General features: G+C 44.8%; 1 protein-coding gene across 3 annotated transcripts in view; it reads right to left on the bottom strand.

Moving 5' to 3' along the window:
- Positions 1-22,255, bottom strand: part of LOC135373191 (A disintegrin and metalloproteinase with thrombospondin motifs 2-like) — a 159,275-nt gene that overhangs the window by 80,986 nt on the left and 56,034 nt on the right. For all 3 annotated transcript variants that reach the window (XM_064606432.1, XM_064606429.1, XM_064606430.1), the window contains exons 3-4: positions 6,549-6,641; positions 4,948-5,062 (exon numbers count right to left, since the gene is read on the bottom strand). In XM_064606432.1, the coding sequence (XP_064462502.1) occupies positions 4,948-5,062; positions 6,549-6,641 (208 nt within the window). The remainder of the gene's footprint in view (positions 1-4,947; positions 5,063-6,548; positions 6,642-22,255) is intronic.

The raw sequence follows: 22,255 nt of genomic DNA, 5'->3' as shown, positions 1-22,255 counted from the left end.
CGTAGTTTCCAACCGCTACCAGAGAACTACGAATAGAATGAATACTCTGCTCGGATCTTGGCGTCCAGAAGCCAGCTCCTCGTCAGCATTGTTACTACTGTCTCAAGAGACTAGCACCTGGCTAACCATAGGCTCCGTCGTACTCACGCGCCGCCCGGAGTGTAAGAAAAGGATGATGATTCGTCCCTTGACACGCGTGATATGCGCACATCAACAGCAGACAAGCAGTTCCAGTTATCGTCATCCGCACTGTTGTTCTAGTCATCCGCCATTAAAGGCTACCTAATGTTCGGTTACTGTTCCTTTCCAACAAGCTGTGTAAGGGAAGTTCCGTTAAGACTGTACGTGGTTCCGGGCGTTTTATTCGGCGCGCCATTGATGGGTACAGCTGGCGCAGCAGCAAATGGGAGAGCATATAAAAAGAAAAAGAATGAAAGAATGCAAAATAAAAGCGGGGTACGAGTGCAGTCAGCGGTACTTGACACCAGGGGGGGGGGGGGGGGGCAGAGTGAACGGGTGTCGCCGCTGGCAATTCCCGCCGAATTCCGGCTCTATGCTTTTTATTGGTTCCGGTCTCCCACGTAATCGTTCTCGGTCATGATTGCCTGAGGCTGGTGGATTAACCGGGGGATTCCGTCCGCCTGACTTTGCACTGGCCAACGCGGAGTTTGCGGAGAAGTCTCTGAATAACGAGCTAGGACATGTTTGTGACGTTTGCGATAGGCTCTGCTTTCGGACCGACGTGTTCCTGCGCGCACGCAGCAGAGCGAAGTGTTGTCGGTAGACGATACAGCTATCGCTGTCACTTCTGCGCACATGGATGCAAAAAGGCGTGGATTTTTCTAATTCGGCCTGTGTGTAACGTTGCTTCGTTTCCATGCCCTGCAACTTGACGTTGTTCCATTGCTTTCAAATATTATTTTTCCTCGCTTAAATTACTTTGATGCACATGTATTTTACTCAATATGGTGACATTCAATGCCGATGCACAGGTTTGTGCTCTCGTGACACTGACAAGCTTGTTTTGTGAGGGACTGAAGAGCAGCCTCTATTTTGATTCATAAAGACGCGTTCCCACTGCGCAACCGCAGAAACATCACTTGGAGGACGCGCCGTCCAAACCTCAGCCTCGTCGGTTTATCTCGGGATTTGGGTGGCCCTCTGTGTGGGCACTCTGACCGTTCTCTCTTCGCCGCTCTCCGCTGCCAGAGCGCATTCCCGGAAATAAGAACGTAGCTTAAGTCGTCAGATGATTCGCGGCCAGTCGGATACACAAGCTCCTTTTTGGCAGTCGCAGAGATAGCGTCCAAATGAGTGAGATCGAATGACAGGCCACTCCAGTTCCTCAGGAAGTGGTTGTTCAACAAGTTTCGTGCCCTTTCTCGAGAATGAGGCGGAGCTCCGTCTCATTGGAAGTACACCGACGCACGCACGCATGTCAAAATGCAGGCCTTCAATAGCAGAAAGAAATGTTTCATTGAAGTATCCGGTTCACATAAGGGTTGCAGGTGGTGTTCTCAATGTAGAATATCGAACCGATGATTCTGCAATATTCCTGCCCAAACAATTATTGACCAGTCTTACTGATGTCTTGCCGGTCGTAGCCAACGCCATTGGTCACGCTCCAGAGTTGACCATAATATATATCCACTTATGCACTCCTTGTAAAATGTGGTTCGTGCGCTTCGCTGGGTCAGAAAATGGCGATAGTATGCTCACCATGTCACTCTCCATGTTTAAAGAAATGTGGCACAAGTCTAGGTGTTTCGGAAAACCTACAGCGCCCAATGCCTGTGTGGACTTTTAAGGTGTGGGTTGTGCCTTCATCATAGAGTACTCCAAACACTCGTAGGTGGGCAAATACTGATGTGCAAGTTTAGCCCACCGCTTCCTTGTCTGTGCCGACGGAAAACTGCAGGCGGTCGACAATTTGTGCCCTGTGGGAAATGTTTTGCAACATGTTTAATGCCTGAACATTAGAAGGTCCATTGTGCGAAAAAAGGCGCATTTCGTTATAGTGTAAGTCGGCGCCCTAGGAGAGGGCAGAGAGCAAATCAGAGCCGACAGAGCTGGGGCAGGGAGGTCGGACTCGCTCAAAAAAGCGTGACCACGCGGGAGCTGCCATCCGTTGGTCATGGAAGGTGTTGCCTTCCGTTGGCTGCTTCATTCCGCTAATTTTGACTTGCTCGCTTTCCTAAATTCATCACCTGCTATCCTAAATTCGGCGTACTATATGCGTATCTCATACGTATTCGTTAAACAAATAAGCAGTGAATATTTTCCCACTACATCACTTGCTTGTGTGCTGCCGTTCGTTCGTCACTTTATTATCAGGAAACTCGACAGACCAGAGCATGGAATGGCGGGTGGTTTCGTTTTTGCTATTTCCGGTTCCTGTTGGTTCGCAGAGCAGCATGAAAGTGGCGGTTTACTGTGTGTATTCAACTTCGGAATTCTGTTGCCTTCCAAAATACATGCCTACATTTGTTACGATAGGTAAGAATTTATTGATTTCGCTCGCAAAGCATACAAACGCCACTTCAACGTCACGTCATAGGCGGTAAACATCTTCATCCGTGTCGGTGGAAACCAACGGGTTGGCTGTGTCGTAGGTAATCTCACAGATAAGACGTTTGACAGACGTAAGACAGATTCACGTTTGATATGGCAACGTTTACCTTGTGATTCCGATAGCACTACTCAATTCTGCAAGTATCCCGAAAATTCGTGTGTACTCAACGCAATTACACGGCTGGCCTCGCTTCCTACGGTGGACGCCGTTGCCTCCATCGGCTCGTTCCCCCGTTTGTCATCCCACGTGACTGCACAGGGTTGGAAACAAACGGAGCAGCTGCGCTATAGTTTGGGGGCTGAAATTCGTCTACTAACACTGTCCATGACCAACGGACGGCTGCGCCCGGGCGGTCACGCTCGGAGATAGGAGAATCCCATTGACGGCGCGCCAAGTACGTTCTCTAGAGTCTTCCTATATTAACTCTAGGGCTGGGGCGGAGTGTTCTGCAGTTGCTCCTCCCCCTTCAGACGTGCGAAGCGCATTCTCTGTAGATTCACGAGTGGCGGAGTTTGTGTGTGATGGTTTAAAGTGTGGTGTACTACGACGGATACTACCCCGGAATCACGGAGCGGCAGACTTCTGATGTCATCTACAGAGAGCTTCCAATTCGTGTAAAGAAAAACTCGTTGGTCGTTGTGGGGGACTTCAATCAGTACGCCCCACGGACGTTCCCAGGCTTTTTTTCAAGCGGGCGAAGCGCTGCCAGGGGGGCAGGAGTACAAACCCCTACCCCTACCACATCTTTATCTGGAAGCGGACGTTGCGCTCTGTGTGGGTGTTCAGAGGTTCCTATCATGACATCTGAGAATAATCATTACGACCTATGTCTAAAGAGCGCACTATATTAAACACAAGCGATCTTGGAGTTCAAGGAGGGCCACGGCCCACCTTGACCCCTCTCGCTACGCTCATGGGACGTCCGCAAGAACAGACAATTTTACTTCAGGTGAGAGTAGGCCTTGGGTTAGCCACTCTGTCTGGATCAGTGTCAACAAGTCACAAAACGTGTATCGACTTAGCGTTCCATAAGAAGGGCGCCATTAAGGCAGTTAAATACATTAGTTGCCACTTCACAGATCACAAAGAGATCAAGATCACAGATCAAGAAGAACCACAAATGGATGGCATTTGGACTTCAGACATGGAAGAAGTGCTTTGATGAACGCACGAAAGAAGGGAAGAAAGAAGAGGAGAAGAAGAGAAGAGAGGAAACAACAATGCCAAATAAATGGTACTGAATATCAGTGATGGCCACTAACTACTTCTACAGTAGTTTAACTATAACTACTAATTACTTCGCGATGGAGTAGTTTAATTAGTACATCGTTCAACTACTTTTCAGGAGAGTAGTTAAAACTATTTCTTTAACTACTGCAATGTAGTTTAACTATACATCCATAACTACTTAATGTTGTCCATCAACACCAAACACTTGTAGTGTTCTTGGACACCTAAATATGAATCACAAGCAATGATAAACTTTGGCTCAAACCATTGTTACTATCGTCAAACACAAAGCTTGCGGCGGGATTCTTCCTGTGCCTATGCGATAACCTAAGTTCCAGAATTATTTCACAGCAAATGAGGCCCCACTGGACAAGCATTAAAAGTGAAGATTTAGTACACATGCACGACACAATTGATCTGCGCGTCCGTTCTCATCAAATAAGTAGATCAAGGTAAAAGTCGGAAGCACAATCGTGCCGTGAAGCTTGCGGCAAAATCGGAAGTAGTTGGCACCTTCAGTAGCCTAACTACTGTAGTTAACTACTTAAAATAGTAGTTTAACTAGTAGTTGCCACTATATTTCTGCAGTTGATAACTACTTTCTAACTACAATCTGGTAGTTTAACTACATGTAGTGAACTACTGACCGTCACTGCTGAATACGTTTAATAATGTCTCTGCGATCATTGATATAACAGAAATACAACAGCACAAAGGTGCCCCAAAATGTCCTAAAGAGAATGCCTAATGCTGAGGCATTTAACTCGCATAAATTTTATTGATCGGTTCATGTCTTCTTTTCTTTTCTTTGTTTTCTGGCTACTGAATCAGGGAATGTATGCTGTGATAGGATAAGACTAAACCCGAGAGACACGCGCTTCTTCTTTATGGCATAAAAACGTTGCTTGACTTGGCAATTGTTTTACTTTAGTGAGCAAAATTGAATTTCTCGCCATTGAATAATGACCAAAGTGCCTCTACGTCGTGACAAATGTTCCAAGAAGATGGGCGCATTTGGGCCCATCATTTACTGACAGATGGGTATTTTAAGACGATTTTTTAATCAAAATTTGATAGAACACCCTGTATAGCGCCTGCGAACAGGAACTCTCTGCGAACAATACAGCAAGCATGGGATGACTTACCGATGAAAGGTTTCTTCATTACTATCGTGGACAGCAAGTGGGCGATGTGACCTTCAGAAGAACGTTCTGACCCCAAGAGGGGTTTAATGCGCAGCTTTTCACCAATTATACCATCCTGTGCGGAAACAGAACAGAAGGTGGATCATAGACTGTAAATAGATCGTGGACCTAGCTGTAGAACTGAAATAACGTCTGTCTTGTATAGTGTTTTTGGCGTCCTTTGGCCCAGTTAGCTCTTGTGCCATTAGACGCTTAATTACACACACAATGTATTGTATTGTGCTAGCTCTCCGACCCTTGAGTGGCGATCCCTATAGGAGGAATTCACAAGATGGCTGGTTTGGTTGGCCTGTCGGATGACAGTTTGTGTGAAGTTTTGCCGCAGCACTCTCAGAAAAAAAGAAAAGGAGTATGGGAAACCCCCTTGGGGGTTTCCACGCTCGTCACACATATGACTCCATTTGGGGTGTTTAGGATGCTCCGCTTTTAAGGGTGTTCCCTTGACTCCCCTTCCTGAGGGTGTTCCCTTGACTGCCCTACCCAAGCACATTGCAGAGAACACTAAGCACTCGGTTTTCCACTCTGTCATTAAATGATTTTACTTTATTGGACTGCTTTGTGTTTTTTAGTGTAGATACTCAATGCTGATCACCGTTGCACGACGTTAGAAAAACAATACTGCGCTCACCCCAAAACAAGAACAGGTGCAGTGGCCCTCCGTCTTTGTGTTGCTCAACAATCTAAGTAGTCAGAACTACCAAGGCGGAACATCCTTTAGAACCCGTCACTCGAATTGTGGTACCATACGGTCCAAAATTTAACAAACCCACTCCTAGTGTACAAGAGAATGGAATACTTTAATTGGAATACAGTTACGGACATACCACAAGTCAACTCGCAGTGCATCTGCAGTAACTTCAAGGCACTTAGCGTTACAGAACAGACATCTCTTCCTACCGGACATTGCTTTTCTTACCTGACCTGTCGCTTCCCTTGTCATTAAAGTGTATTTCCACGGATATTTTCCCTCGAATGAAACGACCGATCCTTGTGTCCTTTACAGTTAATAAGAAACACTGCATTGTAGAGGCGGTATTTTTATGAGCACAAGAAAACTAGATGCAGGCACCAGCATCCTTGGAAAGTTCCAGTAGCTGTTCCCCAGTACGTAATGTTGGACAATTTCCAAGGATATCTGCCACCAACGCCTTTTTTGTCAGCCAGGGCTTGCGAAAAGTAAATGTCCTCGATAGGAACAACTACTATGACCATGTCTGACACAGGCTTGTTCACCTCTCTCTCTCTCTCTCTCTCTCTCTCTCTCTCTCTTTCTTTTTGTTTTCATTACTTGCAGGTATCTCTGGATAATATTAACAAATGAATAGAAGTACAGGGCTGCACTGTTGCATAGTCTGGAAAACATAGGGGAGTGAGTACTCGACCTTTGTGCCGATTGCTACTATCGACGCAAGGCTCTTATACTTGCACATTTATACAATAAAACTTCGGCGCGCTCCACCGATGCCCTGTGGCTGGTTTTCGCTGGTTTAAAGGACTCAGGCTGGTTTGAAAGATTATCTCAGAAACCTTCATAAACTTACAACTTTTATAGCTCCAGCGTCTGGCGTGACCATCAGGGAAGCCAACTTCTCATTGTCGTGATAGAGATTTTCTTCGTAGTCCCCAGCGTTTTCCTATAGACAAACGGAAGAACATGAGACGACTTAATAAGAATGATACAGGAGGATCAATACGTGCACATCGCGTCCGTTTTATCACATAAAGACTTTTGGCAACAAAAGTTTCAGAGGAGCAGAGATGCCGTTTTTGCAGGTGAATTATAGAGCCAAACGGATATTCTGCCGAAGACAGTTTGCAACCGCTAGATCAATAACCATCTAAAGTAAACTAATTAACTTTTAAATGCGATACCCTTGTCAGCGAACCGTAAGGAGTATGGCGTATGTAAGCACATAACGCTCTAGTATTTATGGGTGAACACTACGTAATTTATGTGTTCTGAGTATCGATCTATGGACTGGTTGATTAGTTAGTTTGTTAATGAACTAAAAGTTAATAAATAAACAATAACTAATTAGATAAGGGATGAACAAATAGCGATGCTCGCAGGGTCTTTAATTTTTAATTGTAAGGTTCCGCGAATAGTGGTATTCAAGCCGGTCAATCACGGTCTTTTTAAGAATTCCCGAACGAGCCATACTTTGAGATATTCATCACCACATTTTGCTATGCAGACGAGCCGAAGCCGAAACCAAGAGCATCAAGCGCCCATGAGGGACACGACATTCGGCGTCCACGGCTTCTATAAGCTGCAAACTAGTTTATCAGTTAACGGAGCAGCGCCTAGTATAATCAGCCCCATCGCTTGAATGCACGACGTAGAATTGGCGTTGTTCCTCCTGCGCTCCTGATTGCGCTTGATTCTGGTCAATTCACAGAGATATATGTATTGCTCGCATCATGATAGGAAAGAGGGTTACCTTTAATATTCACTGCCTCCCTATTCTGCTAAATCACATTCCCTAAAACCTGTAAATAGTCATAAAGCAGTTACATACTGTCTTGGACAGAATGTCCGCCTGGTTGTATAGCCAACCTCAAAAACAGCAATTATTCTGCTCCCGTAGCTTAAAAAAACAGTATGAAATGTAAATAAAGGAACTTGTACGATAAAACGCAATATTCCTCTGTCTGTCGCGCTGATTTCTCCTATGGTCGTCTGAGAGAATCGGGAAATATGCTTTAGAGGATGGTGGTATTCGTTAACAACGAATTTGAAGCGTGTGTTTCAGAATAAACACCCAAAAATGTTTCAAGCCAACCAATTTCGATCCGGCTCGCTATTGGTCGTGAAATCAACAGAATCTTTCTCCACCTCGTGCAAAGTGTGAGGAAGTCTTACACGATCTATCGTCTCGCAGTGCGGCTTCCAAACCTTTAACAATGCCATTTCTGGGATATGCAGAAGAAGCCACCAGGCGATCCAACTCCCACTCATCGCCATTAAAATAAATTTGTTGTTGCGTCTGAGCAAAAATATTTTGCGCAATTTTGGAAAAAAATCTTCGCGGGAGCACCACCGCAAAGGCTACTGCCCGGCGACCGTTTCTGTAAGCCGCGCATTCAGAGACACGGCGATTGTGCGATTGCTCCTGCTACAATTGAAATATGGTAATCGTCAAAAAGTCTTCGATTGCCAGTCGAGTGCGTCAACGAATTACGCTACGCTGGCTCCCCTTGACCACTTACCAAGGGACCCCATTCAACCAACTTTTTTCCCGACCTGAATCCCTTTAACAAGAAATTGTATTACATTTCCACCACCTTCTTCGTCCCCTTTCTCTGATGTACATCAGTATAAATATCTGTACCAAGTGTTAAATGTATAGCACATGATGAAGGACAGACTGCGTCCGAAAGCTTGTTTTCTAGTAAAATTAACCGTCTGAATGCTTCAGTCTCGTTAAATACTTATCTTATTCACTCGCGATTGCTAGACTTTTCATATTTTTACCTGTTAGTCGGCATTTTCCTAAGGATCATTGAACATCAATCATGAAAAAATGGCTAAGAAGCAAGCGTGCTGGTGAAGATGATACATAATATTAAAACCCCGAGACTTCGTGTTCCCTAGTCTCGGGGTTTTTACATTATGCAACATCAATCATGATCGGATTTTCCCGCAGCCCATCACATCACATCACATCATCATGAACCATCGCATCATAATCCATCATTTAACTTCAACTTCAAAACCCATCACACTGGCTTCAACTTCAGATCCCATAACGTTTCCCAAGATAAATTCCTATGATCGGGTCTCAGGTCGGTGATGTATTTTGAAGTTGGATTCCGATGCTGGGTTTTGAGGTCGACGAGGTATTTTAAAGTCGAAGTCGGTGATGGGTTTCGAATTTAAGTTCCAGCGAGGGCTTATATTGTATCCGCCGCATAGCTGCGCGAACTCATTCATGAAGGACCTTATGTGGCACCCCTCACCCTATTAGCACTTTGTACCGGTGATCCACACGTTGTTATAGTGCAGTTTAAGGGGGTGCTGGGCTGCGCTTCAGGGTTTTCTATTCCATTTGACACATCACAGCGAAGCGTTATTAAATCCGGTAGTTCTCACTTCTACGAGACATTTACAACGACGGGACTAGTAAACCTTAAAGGGCACCTGTATTCCCTTTCCGTGATTGTTCTTGCTATAGCGGGTGCTGTGAGCCATGTAAAATTTGCTTCCTACCGTTTACCACTTTGGCAGCGGTGGCTCACATGCTGGTACCGTGCACTTTAAGGGTTGATGTGCTGTGCTTAAGGATTTTATATTTAATTCACTACGGTCGCAGCGAAGCGCGATTAATTCTGTTAGTTGTCACTTTTGAAAGACTTACAATGACGAGATTAGCGCACTTGAAAGGGCACCCGCACTCCCTTTTCGTGACTGGTATTGCTATTGTAGATGCTGTGAACCATGTATAATTTGCTGCCCGCCATTTGCCACTTTGGTATTGGTGGTCCACATGTTGGTATCGTGCATTTTAAACGGGTGCTGCGCCGTCCATCAGCTTTTATATTTCATTCGCTAATATAAGCTACTAAAGGGTGAAAGGGACTGAAAAGTGAGAAATAACCCCCATATGTTTACCCACTATCGTACACAACATCATTGTTTGATAACACACAGAAAGCATTACTTCTCAATTCGGCATATTGTTTACGTATGAATATTTTGAAGATTGCCGGAACATGGACGGTGCTGCCAACGAACGGCGAAAAAGAGCAACTTGGATTTCGGGCCCAGGGCTCCCAGGGATTGGTCAACCCTTTCCACGTGAGAGTTAATTTTGTAGAGAACAAAGTTGACGCGCATTATCTCACAGCTAAACCCCATTTTAAAAATGACTCTCACTTCCATCGTTTCTACATCAATAATAAAACATGCAGCTACTTCGCCGCTACGAGCTACGATTCGCCGCGCCATCTGCATCTGTGTTATCGTGTTTATTGTGGGTTATTATCTACGTCGTGGATGGTCTTGCTGGTCGCGCGAAGCAGAAAATCGAAGTGAATGACATGTCTGTGGTTGCTGTGTCATGTATTCGAGAGACCTACATATGCCTGGCGTAGTTTTAGTGTTCGGGGATGAAAAAATAATCTTCGTTCATCTTCGACGACGGGCGTTTCCTACCACAAGATTCCACAGGAGAGTGCGCGAAAACGAATGTGGTTCGAAGCACTCTGCTATTAGATACAGCAGTCGTGTCGTGTGTGCTGAGCTCGTTTTGCTGCCGATGACCACGAAGATGACGTAGAAGGCGAATTGCGAAGAAGTCCGAAGCAAACAGCCGTTCAGTATCCTGTGATTTTGCTACACCGAGGTGACGAGTTCAACACAACCTCTTAGGTATGTACAGGTGTCACACATGTATAAATTATAATATAGCGATTCCATTTAAGTAATGTTATCCTACTTGTCCCGTACTGAACATCGTCAACGTCAACAAATTTGATTTTAGGAGCCTTCCAGTGTTGAAGTGGCACCAGACTGCTTCGTGTCTGTGTGATCCAGGCACTCAAGTTGACATGACAGAAACAGCTGTAAGCAGGTATGCAAAGTCCACAGATGGAAGTACTAGATCTGTTACGTGTTGCAGACTATTGCTCTCCCAATCCTACCTTCTGAGAGATTAATGTGACATTGCGTTGCATGGGTTGTACTTATGCATTCGGTTACTTGTTCTTCAACAATAACAATGTACTTCTACAATCTTCAATTGAGAGTTGGCAGCCATCACGCTGTCTACTGTGTTCGCCCCTCATCTACATTGATGTGCTATGACGGTATAGGACATCAACATGCCGACAACCTACCAACAACAGCCAAACAACGTTGCCTAGTCCTACTTTTGGTTGGAAACTACACCATGTGGTAGCATCCACATATATAAAATTTTAGTTGACAGAGATTTGGTGTACATTGTACATTTCTTTTGTCTCACTTAGCACACGTGAAGAAAAGTTCTCATCTTCATCAAGATGACACGTCATTGTTGGATCTATCTGCAGTTTTATTGTTTCAGTAATCTTTTCATCAATAGAGAATACCGAAGTGCACAAATGGTAAAATATAACTTGCTTGTTAAATTCAAAAGGGAAAGACGAAACTGTCTATACTTCTCTTGTTTATTTTTTTGCAGGTCTTACAACTCTATCAAGTACGTCAAAACATCAGAGGGCAGGAAGTCCTAATCTGTTTCCTAAATCTCTGGACAATAAAAAAGAAAGATATAGTTTGAGTTGTGACAAAATGTTGCTTCTGCTCTGATATTATAGTTCAATTAAATGTTATGATGCATTTGTCGTACACTGAAACCAGTTTCAGTTTGCAGGGCTGTCAAAAGTACTTTACAAAAGTACACCTCAATTACAGTAACAGAGAACTTATGCAACAAATTATATAGACTTTTTGGAGTACTATGCACACCAATGCTGCATGGTTAACCTTGAACCCAGATCATGGGTTGCAATACTTGAAGTCAGCCCTGAAGTCCTTCTTTAGGAATGTTAGTTGGTGATATGATAATGAATCAGTTACAAGTACTCCTTTTAGCAAAACAGAGTTAATTAAGTGTTAAATCCCAATCTTGGTTCAAATATTAATTGGCATTTGGAAACGTGGTCAATAAGAAGTATATTAAAGGTTATGGACACAGTTCAGCTGAATGGAACTGATAAAAATTACCTTATTTACTCCTCATATATACAAGACATGAGTATAATCTACAAATACAGAGATGCCCTCATGTTACTTAACCCTCCAGAAACAAACTAATAATTATAATCTGCTGTGACAGCAACGAAAAAACAATGAGAAAAACTTGCAGCAAGCAAGAAATGAAAATTTGCTGACACCAACATTTCTACAAGTCTGCACACTGATGGGAAAACATCCCTAATAGCATGAACGACGCAGATCGAGATCCAGTGGAGCACTTTCTATTGTATTTTCTCGGAGCACCCCATATCATTCTTGTGAATGCTCGACAGGTGATATAACGGAATTTCCTGCACAAATAAGGGTTTCCCGTCCAGCTTGCCGTTCAAGTAGCGCATAAAGACCACACGGCGCTACCACGTATGTTGCCATGCTCTTCGGTTTCTCGGATGTATGTAAAAGACACTTGCAGTACTTCGGTGTCAAGGCAACGTATTTCGAAATATTCGTTAGTTGTGATGCACATGTCTGTCTGCTTTTCACACGCATTCTCTACCTCTCCGTACCGTACGTACCGTACGTAGTATCCGCCGGTTTGCATTTCACACACGAACACCTGCGCGACGAAAAAACAGCGCCTGTTTCGGCTTACACAAGTGCTTCCTCCTGATACTCGGAAATTTCACAAAGCAGTCCATGTTCACGGCACGGTGAGCTACTGCTGAGGACGAATGTGACTCCGATTAATCTCTGGACGAGGAATCTTGTGCTGCGAAGCACACACTTACCAGCACGCTAACGCACGAACAGAAGTTCTCTGTGAGCGACAGTTCTCGAATGCGGAATTCCAGCGCAGTCATGTTCAAGAGGCTCGACATTCTCGACGTAGAAAGTGGTCACAAATGCCCACTGCCATTTTCGTTTTCGCTGGATTAGCGCCCGGAAGCGCGCGTCTAACCGTGTATTCACACGAGCGCCTTCTCTGACTGCGCAGCGACTGAAGGAGGAGAAGGAGGTATCAGCATTATCACGCAATCATCCAACCATTCGGTCGCGGGCGGAGCTTATCGCACAGCAGAATCTATGAAGCGCGCACGTTTTCATTGTATTTTTGGCGAGATATCAAAGAGCCTTGTGCAACATCACTGCGCTCAGCAGCTCCGTCCGTCAGAAAGAAGCACACGGATAGTTTGTTCGCGGGGCACAGAATCTGACGACTGACGCGCAGAAGGAGGACGAAGCGAAAAAGAAAGCCACCCTCTGTTGCCAATGTTACAAGCTCTATTATTTTTTATCCATTACACCAGGTAGAGCAACATCCGATCTTGTGTAAGCTTGCCGATGAGCAAAACGGAAATGTACCGAGGAAACATGCCACGTGGGAAAAGGTCGCTCTTGAAATGGAAAAGAGACACCCGGATGTCGAAGCAACGGTGTACATCAAAACACTTTTTGGGTCCCCATATTCACGGCGCAGTCGTTGTATCAGTTGCTGTTAATTAATAATAACGAGTTGGCAGCATTCGCGTTCCAAACCAAAAGGTATCGGCTCAGGACGCTAGCGGTTTGGTTTAAAAACGAGAAATGTGTGAGCAGTATCGCACGCCGGGTAAGACAAAGGAGTGCAAAATTTTATCCCCAAGCCGGCCACTGTGGGGTCACGCATATTCATAGTTGTCTGGCATCATAAATTAACCATATAATGGTATAATATTTTAGGGCTGTCATTACACAAGTCTACATGGCAGCACCCCGGGGTCATCATCACGTCATGCAGCGCATTCACGGGAGGCCACTGTGTGCATACATCGTGTTCTGACAAGCACCAGCGAGAACGATCAGTTGTAATAAAGGGAGTCAGTTTTCCTGGGTTTCACTATTCTTACGTGTTTCCCATTCATCGCAGCCACACAGTTTGAGAACTGCCACAGCGCTTTAGAGTAACGTGCTTTACCCCTGGACAAAGCTATAGTGCTGAAGATGCAACACTTACGTGATGACGTCTCGCTTTGTCATGACATTATTTCATAATTAGTCACTAGGGGAGCTTCCTATATAACGCGATATGCAAAAAGTGCCAATTCGTGAATTTCGTTTTGTTCCATAATTTTATATGTATGTATGGGACGGTAACGTACCCCACCAAAAAAAGAGAAAAAGAAAAGAAACAGATCATAAGGGTTGTTTGAGTGGGTGTGAACTCTGCCTCGCTATGCCACCGGTATACGCGATGAACGTTTCACTGGGAATGCGTTGTAGACACAAAAACATGGCCTGTCCAACGTCTAAAGCAATGGGGTCAATGAAACGCAGGAATTGGAAGCTACCAAAGCTAGCCGAAAAAAAAAAGCAAGACGGATGGAGGATAGTGGATGAAGGGTGGAGATGCGTTGAGGGTGCATGAGTTCGTCGGGGAGAGCAAAGTATTAGATGGGCCGTTGAGCAAGACCTCCCTTCTGCAGAAAGAGGACAAGGTTACTTGCTTTTGCGGAACGTACAGCAGAGGGACCACCAGAGACACACACACAATTGACACAAAAAGGTGTACGCTCCACTCTGTCCCCCAATCAGAAGTGAGGCCCTATCATTCACGGCAATGATTGGCGCAGAACCTGCTATGCGGTGAAGCTGTTTTTACTGTGTTCGAAAGGTGCGACCTTTACGCCACAGCCGTCTTTGCTTTACACCACACTCAACACCGTCAGACTGCTACGGAGTCACGGTAAAAAACGACGACGCACAGCTTTCACAGTACTCTCTCCTACACTCTTTCCCGCTCACTCTTATTTACGAACGTTTTATGCGTTTAGAGGCATGTTTAAGCGCACATAATTCGAACGAACCTGTTGCAGACGGGTTACGGAAAGACGATCACTGGCTAGTATACTGTCCCGCATATTGGCCTCTATACTCTCCTTTTGCGCTTTGCTATGCGGAGCAGAATGTATTTAAAAGTGGCCGCATCGATGCTCAAAACCTTGCGGTAGACAAATGGGTCCTCGTGTCGTAGCTCCCGTAGAAGGCTATTTTGCAGACCGTACTCTTTCCTCAGCAACCATTCATTCGTCCATAGCTTCTTTAACCGCTTCTTTTCGTGGCAGCATTCACTATCGTCAATGAGAAAAGCAAGAGCCACAAATTTTCGCTTTCTTTCGTCCATTGTGTACCAAGCGCCGTGCACATAAAATTAATGCTGCAACGTTCAACCGCAGCGCGAACGTAATCCCCGGCTTCCCCAGCATCTGAGCCGACAGCACATTGGAACACTATCTGTGTAGGCGTTCCAAAAGGGCGTAGCCTCAGCGCCTTATCATTTACCCCTCTCGCTCCTTCAGTCGCTGCGCCGTCAGAAAACACGCTCGTGTGAATACACGGTTACATGCGTCCTCGACAGATGGCGCGGGATAATGCAATTATTGACAGGCTGCTCGGTTTCCTATTAGGTGCCTGGACATACAATTATGGAAAATTCGATTACAGAAAAACTATAGCGATTTCAGCGGAGTTCTGTGATCTTTTGAAGGTTCAAGCTTTTCGCTGAACATAAAGTTTCGATAGGTTTATATTCAGTTTTCGGTCCCTTTAATGTCTCGTACCGCTGGTTCGAAAGTCATAATGACAACAAGCAACGTTCTAGAATTCACTAGGGTTGTAGCATGGGTGGCCATAAAATTATTTAAAAACAGCACCGGGCCCCTATAATATCAATCAATGCCCTCGTATCGCTGGTGCCAGTCATAAAGATAATGAAAACGTTTTAAACTTCACAGTGACTACAGCTACGGTGACAGGAAAATTTGCAAAACGTAGCACCGGACTCCTTTAATACGGACCAATGCCCTCGTATGGCAGTGGTTCCAAAGTCATAATGATAACAAGTAACGTGCTAGAATTCACTAGGGTTGTAGCATAGGTGGCCATAAAATTATTTAAAAACAGCACCGGGCCCCTATAATCTCAATCAATGCCCTCGTATCGTTGGTGCCAGTCATAAAGATAATGAAAACGTTTTAAACTTCACAGTGACTACAGCTACGGTGACAGGAAAATTTGCAAAACGTAGCACCGGACTCCTTTAATACGGACCAATGCCCTCGTATGGCAGTGGTTCCAAAGTCATAATGATAACAAGTAACGTGCTAGAATTCACTAGGGTTGTAGCATAGGTGGCCATAAAATTATTTAAAAACAGCACCGGGCCCCTATAATCTCAATCAATGCCCTCGTATCGTTGGTGCCAGTCATAAAGATAATGAAAACGTTTTAAACTTCACAGTGACTACAGCTACGGTGACAGGAAAATTTGCAAAACGTAGCACCGGACTCCTTTAATACGGACCAATGCCCTCGTATGGCAGTGGTTCCAAAGTCATAATGATAACAAGTAACGTGCTAGAATTCACTAGGGTTGTAGCATAGGTGGCCATAAAATTATTTAAAAACAGCACCGGGCCCCTATAATCTCAATCAATGCCCTCGTATCGTTGGTGCCAGTCATAAAGATAATGAAAACGTTTTAAACTTCACAGTGACTACAGCTACGGTGACAGGAAAATTTGCAAAACGTAGCACCGGACTCCTTTAATACGGACCAATGCCCTCGTATGGCAGTGGTTCCAAAGTCATAATGATAACAAGTAACGTGCTAGAATTCACTAGGGTTGTAGCATAGGTGGCCATAAAATTATTTAAAAACAGCACCGGGCCCCTATAATCTCAATCAATGCCCTCGTATCGTTGGTGCCAGTCATAAAGATAATGAAAACGTTTTAAACTTCACAGTGACTACAGCTACGGTGACAGGAAAATTTGCAAAACGTAGCACCGGACTCCTTTAATACGGACCAATGCCCTCGTATGGCAGTGGTTCCAAAGTCATAATGATAACAAGTAACGTTCTAGAATTCACTAGGGTTGTAGCATAGGTGGCCATAAAATTATTTAAAAACAGGACCGGACCCCTATAATGTCAATCAATGCCCTCGTATCGCTGGTGCCAGTCATAAAGATAATGAAAACGTTTTAAACTTCACAGTGACTACAGCTACGGTGACAGGACAATTCGCAACACGTAGCACCGGACCCCTTTAATACGGACCAATGCCCTCGTATGGCAGTGGTTCCAAAGTCATAATGATAACAAGTAACGTTCTAGCATTCACTAGGGTTGTTGCATGGGTGGCCCTAAAATTCTTTAAAAACAGCACCGGGCCCCTATAATGTCAATCAATGCCCTCGTATCGCTGGTGCCAGTCATAAAGTTAATGCAAACGTTTTAAACCTCACAGTGACTACAGCTACGGTGACAGGACAATTCGCAAAACGTAGCACCGGACCCTTTTAATACGGACCAATGCCCTGGTATGGTGCTGGTTCCAAAGTCATAATGATAACAAGTAACGTTCGAGAATTCACCGGGGTTATAGCATGGGTGGCCCTAAAATTATTTAAAAACAGCACCGGGCCCCTATAATGTCAATCAATGCGCTCGTATCGCTGGTGCCAGTCATAAAGATAATGAAAACGTTTTAAACCTCACAGTGACTACAGCTACGGTGGCAGGACAATTCGCAAAACGTAGCACCGGATCCCTTTAATACGGACCAATGCCCTGGTATGGTGCTGGTTCGAAAGTCATAATGATAACATGTAACGTTCTAAAATTCACTGGGGTTGTCGCATGGGTGGCCATAAAATTATTTAAAAACAGCACCGGGCCCCTACCGAGGTAGCACACAATGTTGCGGCAACGTTGCCTGAATGTACTCAATGTAACCGAAACGTTTCCGACAATAACTCAACGTTCCTGGAACGTTCCAGGCTCAACGTTACATATTCAACGTAGAAAAACGTTGCGTTAACGTTACATATGAAATGTTGTGTGAACATTGATGCCGCGATGTCTTTGTAACGTTTCGAATTGCGGGTTTAGTTTACATCCCGGCTCTCTGTATTAGACAAAGCACCACCGCTACGTAAGTTCGCTCCCACGTGTGTTTCCCGTGTTACACATATGTAGTGAACCGTGAGATGACGCTTTGTCACAGTCTTTCACGACGAAGAATAAAAAGAGACGAAATGCACAAGACACAATACCGAACAAACACAAACTGTGTGCAGAATTAGTAGCAATAGCAGACGCCCGTTGAAAGCGCAAGCGAGATCCATCTTCCTGGCGGTGTAAAGCGTAAAAAAACGCAATAAATATGTTGTATGATGTGCAATGTGGTTTAATTGCATCAGCCCAATGCACGAATGACCTATGTCAACGTGAAGTACGGGAAGGGAAGCCGCGATTGTCATCGACACCGCACATCCGGTTCCGCTACTACCGGCAACTAGAGGTGTGCGCCGTGGGCATTTTTTTCGGCGGCGGCGTAGGGCAGGTTGATGGCCCGGCGGCGGCGGCGTCAGCGGCGGCACGCCGATGCTGTCATATCGGCGTGCGCCCCGTGGGCTGTCAATATTTTCTCTTCTAAACGGGGACGCACGAACACCTCAGAACGAGGGTATTTTCTCCATCATAGACACCGCGACGGTGGCAGTATTTACCTTGCACCAAACAAGTGCGTCTGCACTGAATAGTATTATGAAAGAAACCCGAACACACAAAGGGACATTAGGAGAAGTAAAGCACTTCAAGAAGGTCGTCGCCCAAGAACTTCGACTGGGCGCGTTAAGCGCTGGAGAGAACAACATAGCTAGATAATCAGAACGACGAGCCATCGCTTTAATGGCAACTACACGTCCGTCACGTCACACACGTCAGTGCCGAACGTCCAAAGGACAGTGACGCGTGAAAGCTCTGTCCACTCATCCAGTGGCTTTTTTTTTTGGGGGGGGGGAAACCATATAAATATGCGAATGTTAGCAAACGATATGACATAAGGCGCACCCACAACGTCATTGAACAGTATTTTGCAGAGGCTGTAGTTATCATGAATAAATACTGTAAAATCAATTAATTTCGCAGCCCTAAATTTTCGCGAATCGAGTAGGGATATATTCGCAACAACTAAATTTTGCCCGCTCCTCGAGTTCCTCGAATTTTCTCGATTCGCAAAATTCGCGAAAATTAAGGTCTCGCGAAATTAAAGAGTTTTACAGTATAAACTTGTCCAGAATCAGTGGGTTGAGTCTGCCATGCTTCGCGCGCATTATAAGCCCCGCAATTCCGCGATTGAAAACACCCTCTCTGACTGGGTGCTTTTCGCCGGCACACACAAAATGCACTATCTGCTACGCACTTTTCGAGCGCAGAAAGAGCGACGGTCAATCCACGTGAGAAGACCAAGTGCTTTGGAGCGATCGAGCTGAATGGTGTAGGCGCTAATCTGTTGGCCAGATAGATCGCTTTCCAATCCAGATAAGGCGAAGCTCGCGTCATTTCTGCGCTCGGAAATTACGTACTTCTTGTTTCGGCTCATTTGCACAGCGACATTCAGCGTCGGATATTTCAACACACGTGCGCGTTTAAGAATTTCTTAAACATGGAATGGCTTTCAACGGTGAATATCTTCCGTTCTGCTATCCCGTTTTTACGCGAAATCCCTTAATTAAAAAATTAATGTATTTGAGGTAATTAATGATCTTATAGTTACATACTTTCTTCGAGATAATATTCGCCTGACCAACTCAAAAGCGGCATCTATTTCGTTCCGCTATTTTTTAAACAAAAATTATGTGACGAATAAAAAACAAAACACCCTGTATATGGATAATGACCCGTGCTACGGTGTTGGTGGATGACTGACAAACAACCTGCAAGAATCGAATGACAAGTTTTCCTGGAGTTGTGCCTCCAGGGTGGGCTATGAAACAAAACTCTAAAGCATAAACAGCATATCAGGAGATGAAATTGTTACTGCTAAAAACATCACAAATGAAGCCTGGAACCTAAGATAAAAGAAAAACAAACAAAATATTTGGTATGGGAAATATTCGTTTATAGAAAGTGGATCAAAATGGGCACATTACAAAGCCGCGCCGATTATTCAACGTCGGCGGCGGCGGCGGCGGCGCGCCGGCACTTTTGGTACGGCGGCACGGCGAGGCCCGGACCTCCGGCGGCGGCGCCTCGGCGCGGCGGCGCACACCTCTACCGGCAACACGCGAGGAAAGAAGAACCCGCCGAAAGCTGCAGTCAAGAAAACTGGAACGCTTGTTGTGGTTTCCTCTTGAAAGGTGATTTTTATGCAAGTATATGCATGCATCTGTCCATAATTCAGTGTGTGTGTGTGTGTGTTGACGCAGTGCCGTCGAAATTGCCAGGAATTGTCGCGATGAAGCGGATCAGGCGTCCCATGTGCGATTAGGTAGCCGGGAGACGCGTCGCCGTATTGCAGAACAAAAGTGTTCGCATCTCGCCTCTGTTTCTTGGGATGAAGATAGTTCTCGAGTCGTAGAGAGTAGAGGCCATACAGTAATTATTGATTACCAGTCAGGAGACGCGAATACACGTTAATCAGCGAACGCCGCTTCATTGTAGTTGGGTTTGAATGGTGCGATACTGAACCCGGTGTCTTTATGTAAAAGGCGCGTTACCGCGTCATCGCTGACCGCCGCCGTGCTACCATGTTGCCGTTAGAAGCGTCTGTGGAACAAAGACAGAGCACGGGCAAGTGCGAACAGAGAGTTCGACTCATTTTCGACCCGTTTGCGATTTTTAAATACGATGTCATTATGGTTGTTTTTACCTCTTTTGTTTCAATGCACAAAGCATTAGGATGCATTAAATGCGTAAATGCACAAAGGAAACCAGCTTGGTATGTTCTTTTCATTTTGACCAGCATGAGGGTGGGTGGCCCTATACTTTCTAAGGGGCTTATGTATCTTCGCACACGCATGTTGGGGGTTTATCCTGCAGCGCCGTACACACAGACGCTTGCTGTAGTAGAACTCAGATAGTTTGCTTTCGCAATGCACTGTACAAATAAGAACAGAAGAAAAACAAAAGGAAAAGAGAAAATTTGAAATCCATGAGTTGGCCCGCGTACCCGCATTTACATACAGGATGGCCACTGTAAATGTAGAAATGGTTTCTAACACACAGCGTTGTCAAAGAAAAACTTACAACTCTCCTATCACGTTTGTGTTACAGTTACCGGGCTGACCTTACAATGCAGCACCTGTTTTTGAGAGCTGTCAGTTTTTCTTTGACAACGCTATGCGTTGCCAAAGCTGACGCTGAGTAGTATATTATTATAATATATGTCATTTCATGGATGCTACCCAAAAATTTGGTGATCCCTAATTCTTATATATATAATCATGGCCTAGACGTTAGTAGTCAACAGTTCTCAGTTACCACATTTGTTGTTATTTCGCGACTCCAGAAAATGCAGAGCGTTCCTGCAGCGCACGACTTTTTCTACAAGTAACAGCAAGGTCACGAAGCTAATAAAAGATGGAAAAAGGATGAAAAAAAGTTTTTATGTTCATGCACAACACGCAAAGTTCCGCCTTAGTTACGTATGAACCGTTAGTTGAACCGGTTACCGGTATTTTTTAACGGTTCAGTTCTGGTTCAGCTCCAAGATGGCGTCGACTGTTTCGGTTCGGGTTCGGTTCGACGATCTGTTCGAGACCATTACGAGACCATTGTCAGTAACCTGCAGCACAAACGACTGCAGTCTTGCTAGACAAATCCACAACATAGTTTTTACTCATCGCGTATTTGAATGAACATCTGTATTTCCAACTTGTGATAGTTAAAAAAGTACATTTCTGGTGCTCTTGTCTTTGAGTTCATGCGAGTCCACTGCACTTCAGCTTTTCATCTCTGTTATTTTTGTTACATATTTTACATCTTTCCCTAATAGGCAGATCCTCAATAAAGGATGCAGTACTCCATGTTATGCGGCGTTGCATGGGTGACACTGTAGCTAGCCAGTACTGTATGACAGGGAGGATAGGGAAAGCTCCATTTGCAAACCTTAAACTGCGCATAGCCATACTTGGTATGTGGTGACTGTTCTGTATTTCATTCTACTCTACGTTTGTGGCCTTTGTGTACAATGATTGTTAAAGACACACACTGCTGCTCGTTCAAGTACCAGGTTCTACCCTGTAACAAGTGAAGGCTTGAACATGTAACTATATAGTAAATTCGTTTATTAACTGAAGTTAACTGGCAGTTATATCATGGTCACCCCAAAATTCATATAACCATTTGCCTGTCACATATCTTTTTACAGGTGCACTTCGACAGGTGTTCCCAACGGCAACCGAGGTATAGCAACACGCGTGGTGGTAGACCGGTTGAGACATGCCCCTACACGAATTAAAAGGCAGTATGTTGCAACCTCTGAACCCGTGCATACAGCATAGTGTATGCATGCATGGTTCATCACTTAGTGCATAGAGCTTTCTCTAGTCAGTTCATGGCACGATGGTGTAGCTTTGTTTTAAGCCAGCCCGTACTTATACTGGCCTATGTGGCTTAGGACTGGTTTCAACAATGCGGGTTAACTTTTAACAGAGATAGCCATCTCTTAAGTAAGGTAACAGTCGCATATTTTTTGGAAACGTCGGTGGCTTATTGCGAGCACTAGTAACATTAGCAAG

Source organism: Ornithodoros turicata, unplaced genomic scaffold, assembly GCF_037126465.1.
Source record: "Ornithodoros turicata isolate Travis unplaced genomic scaffold, ASM3712646v1 Chromosome22, whole genome shotgun sequence".
In the NCBI taxonomy this organism is placed as follows: Eukaryota; Metazoa; Arthropoda; class Arachnida; order Ixodida; family Argasidae; genus Ornithodoros; species Ornithodoros turicata.
This window is presented reverse-complemented; position numbering and strand designations above follow the sequence as displayed.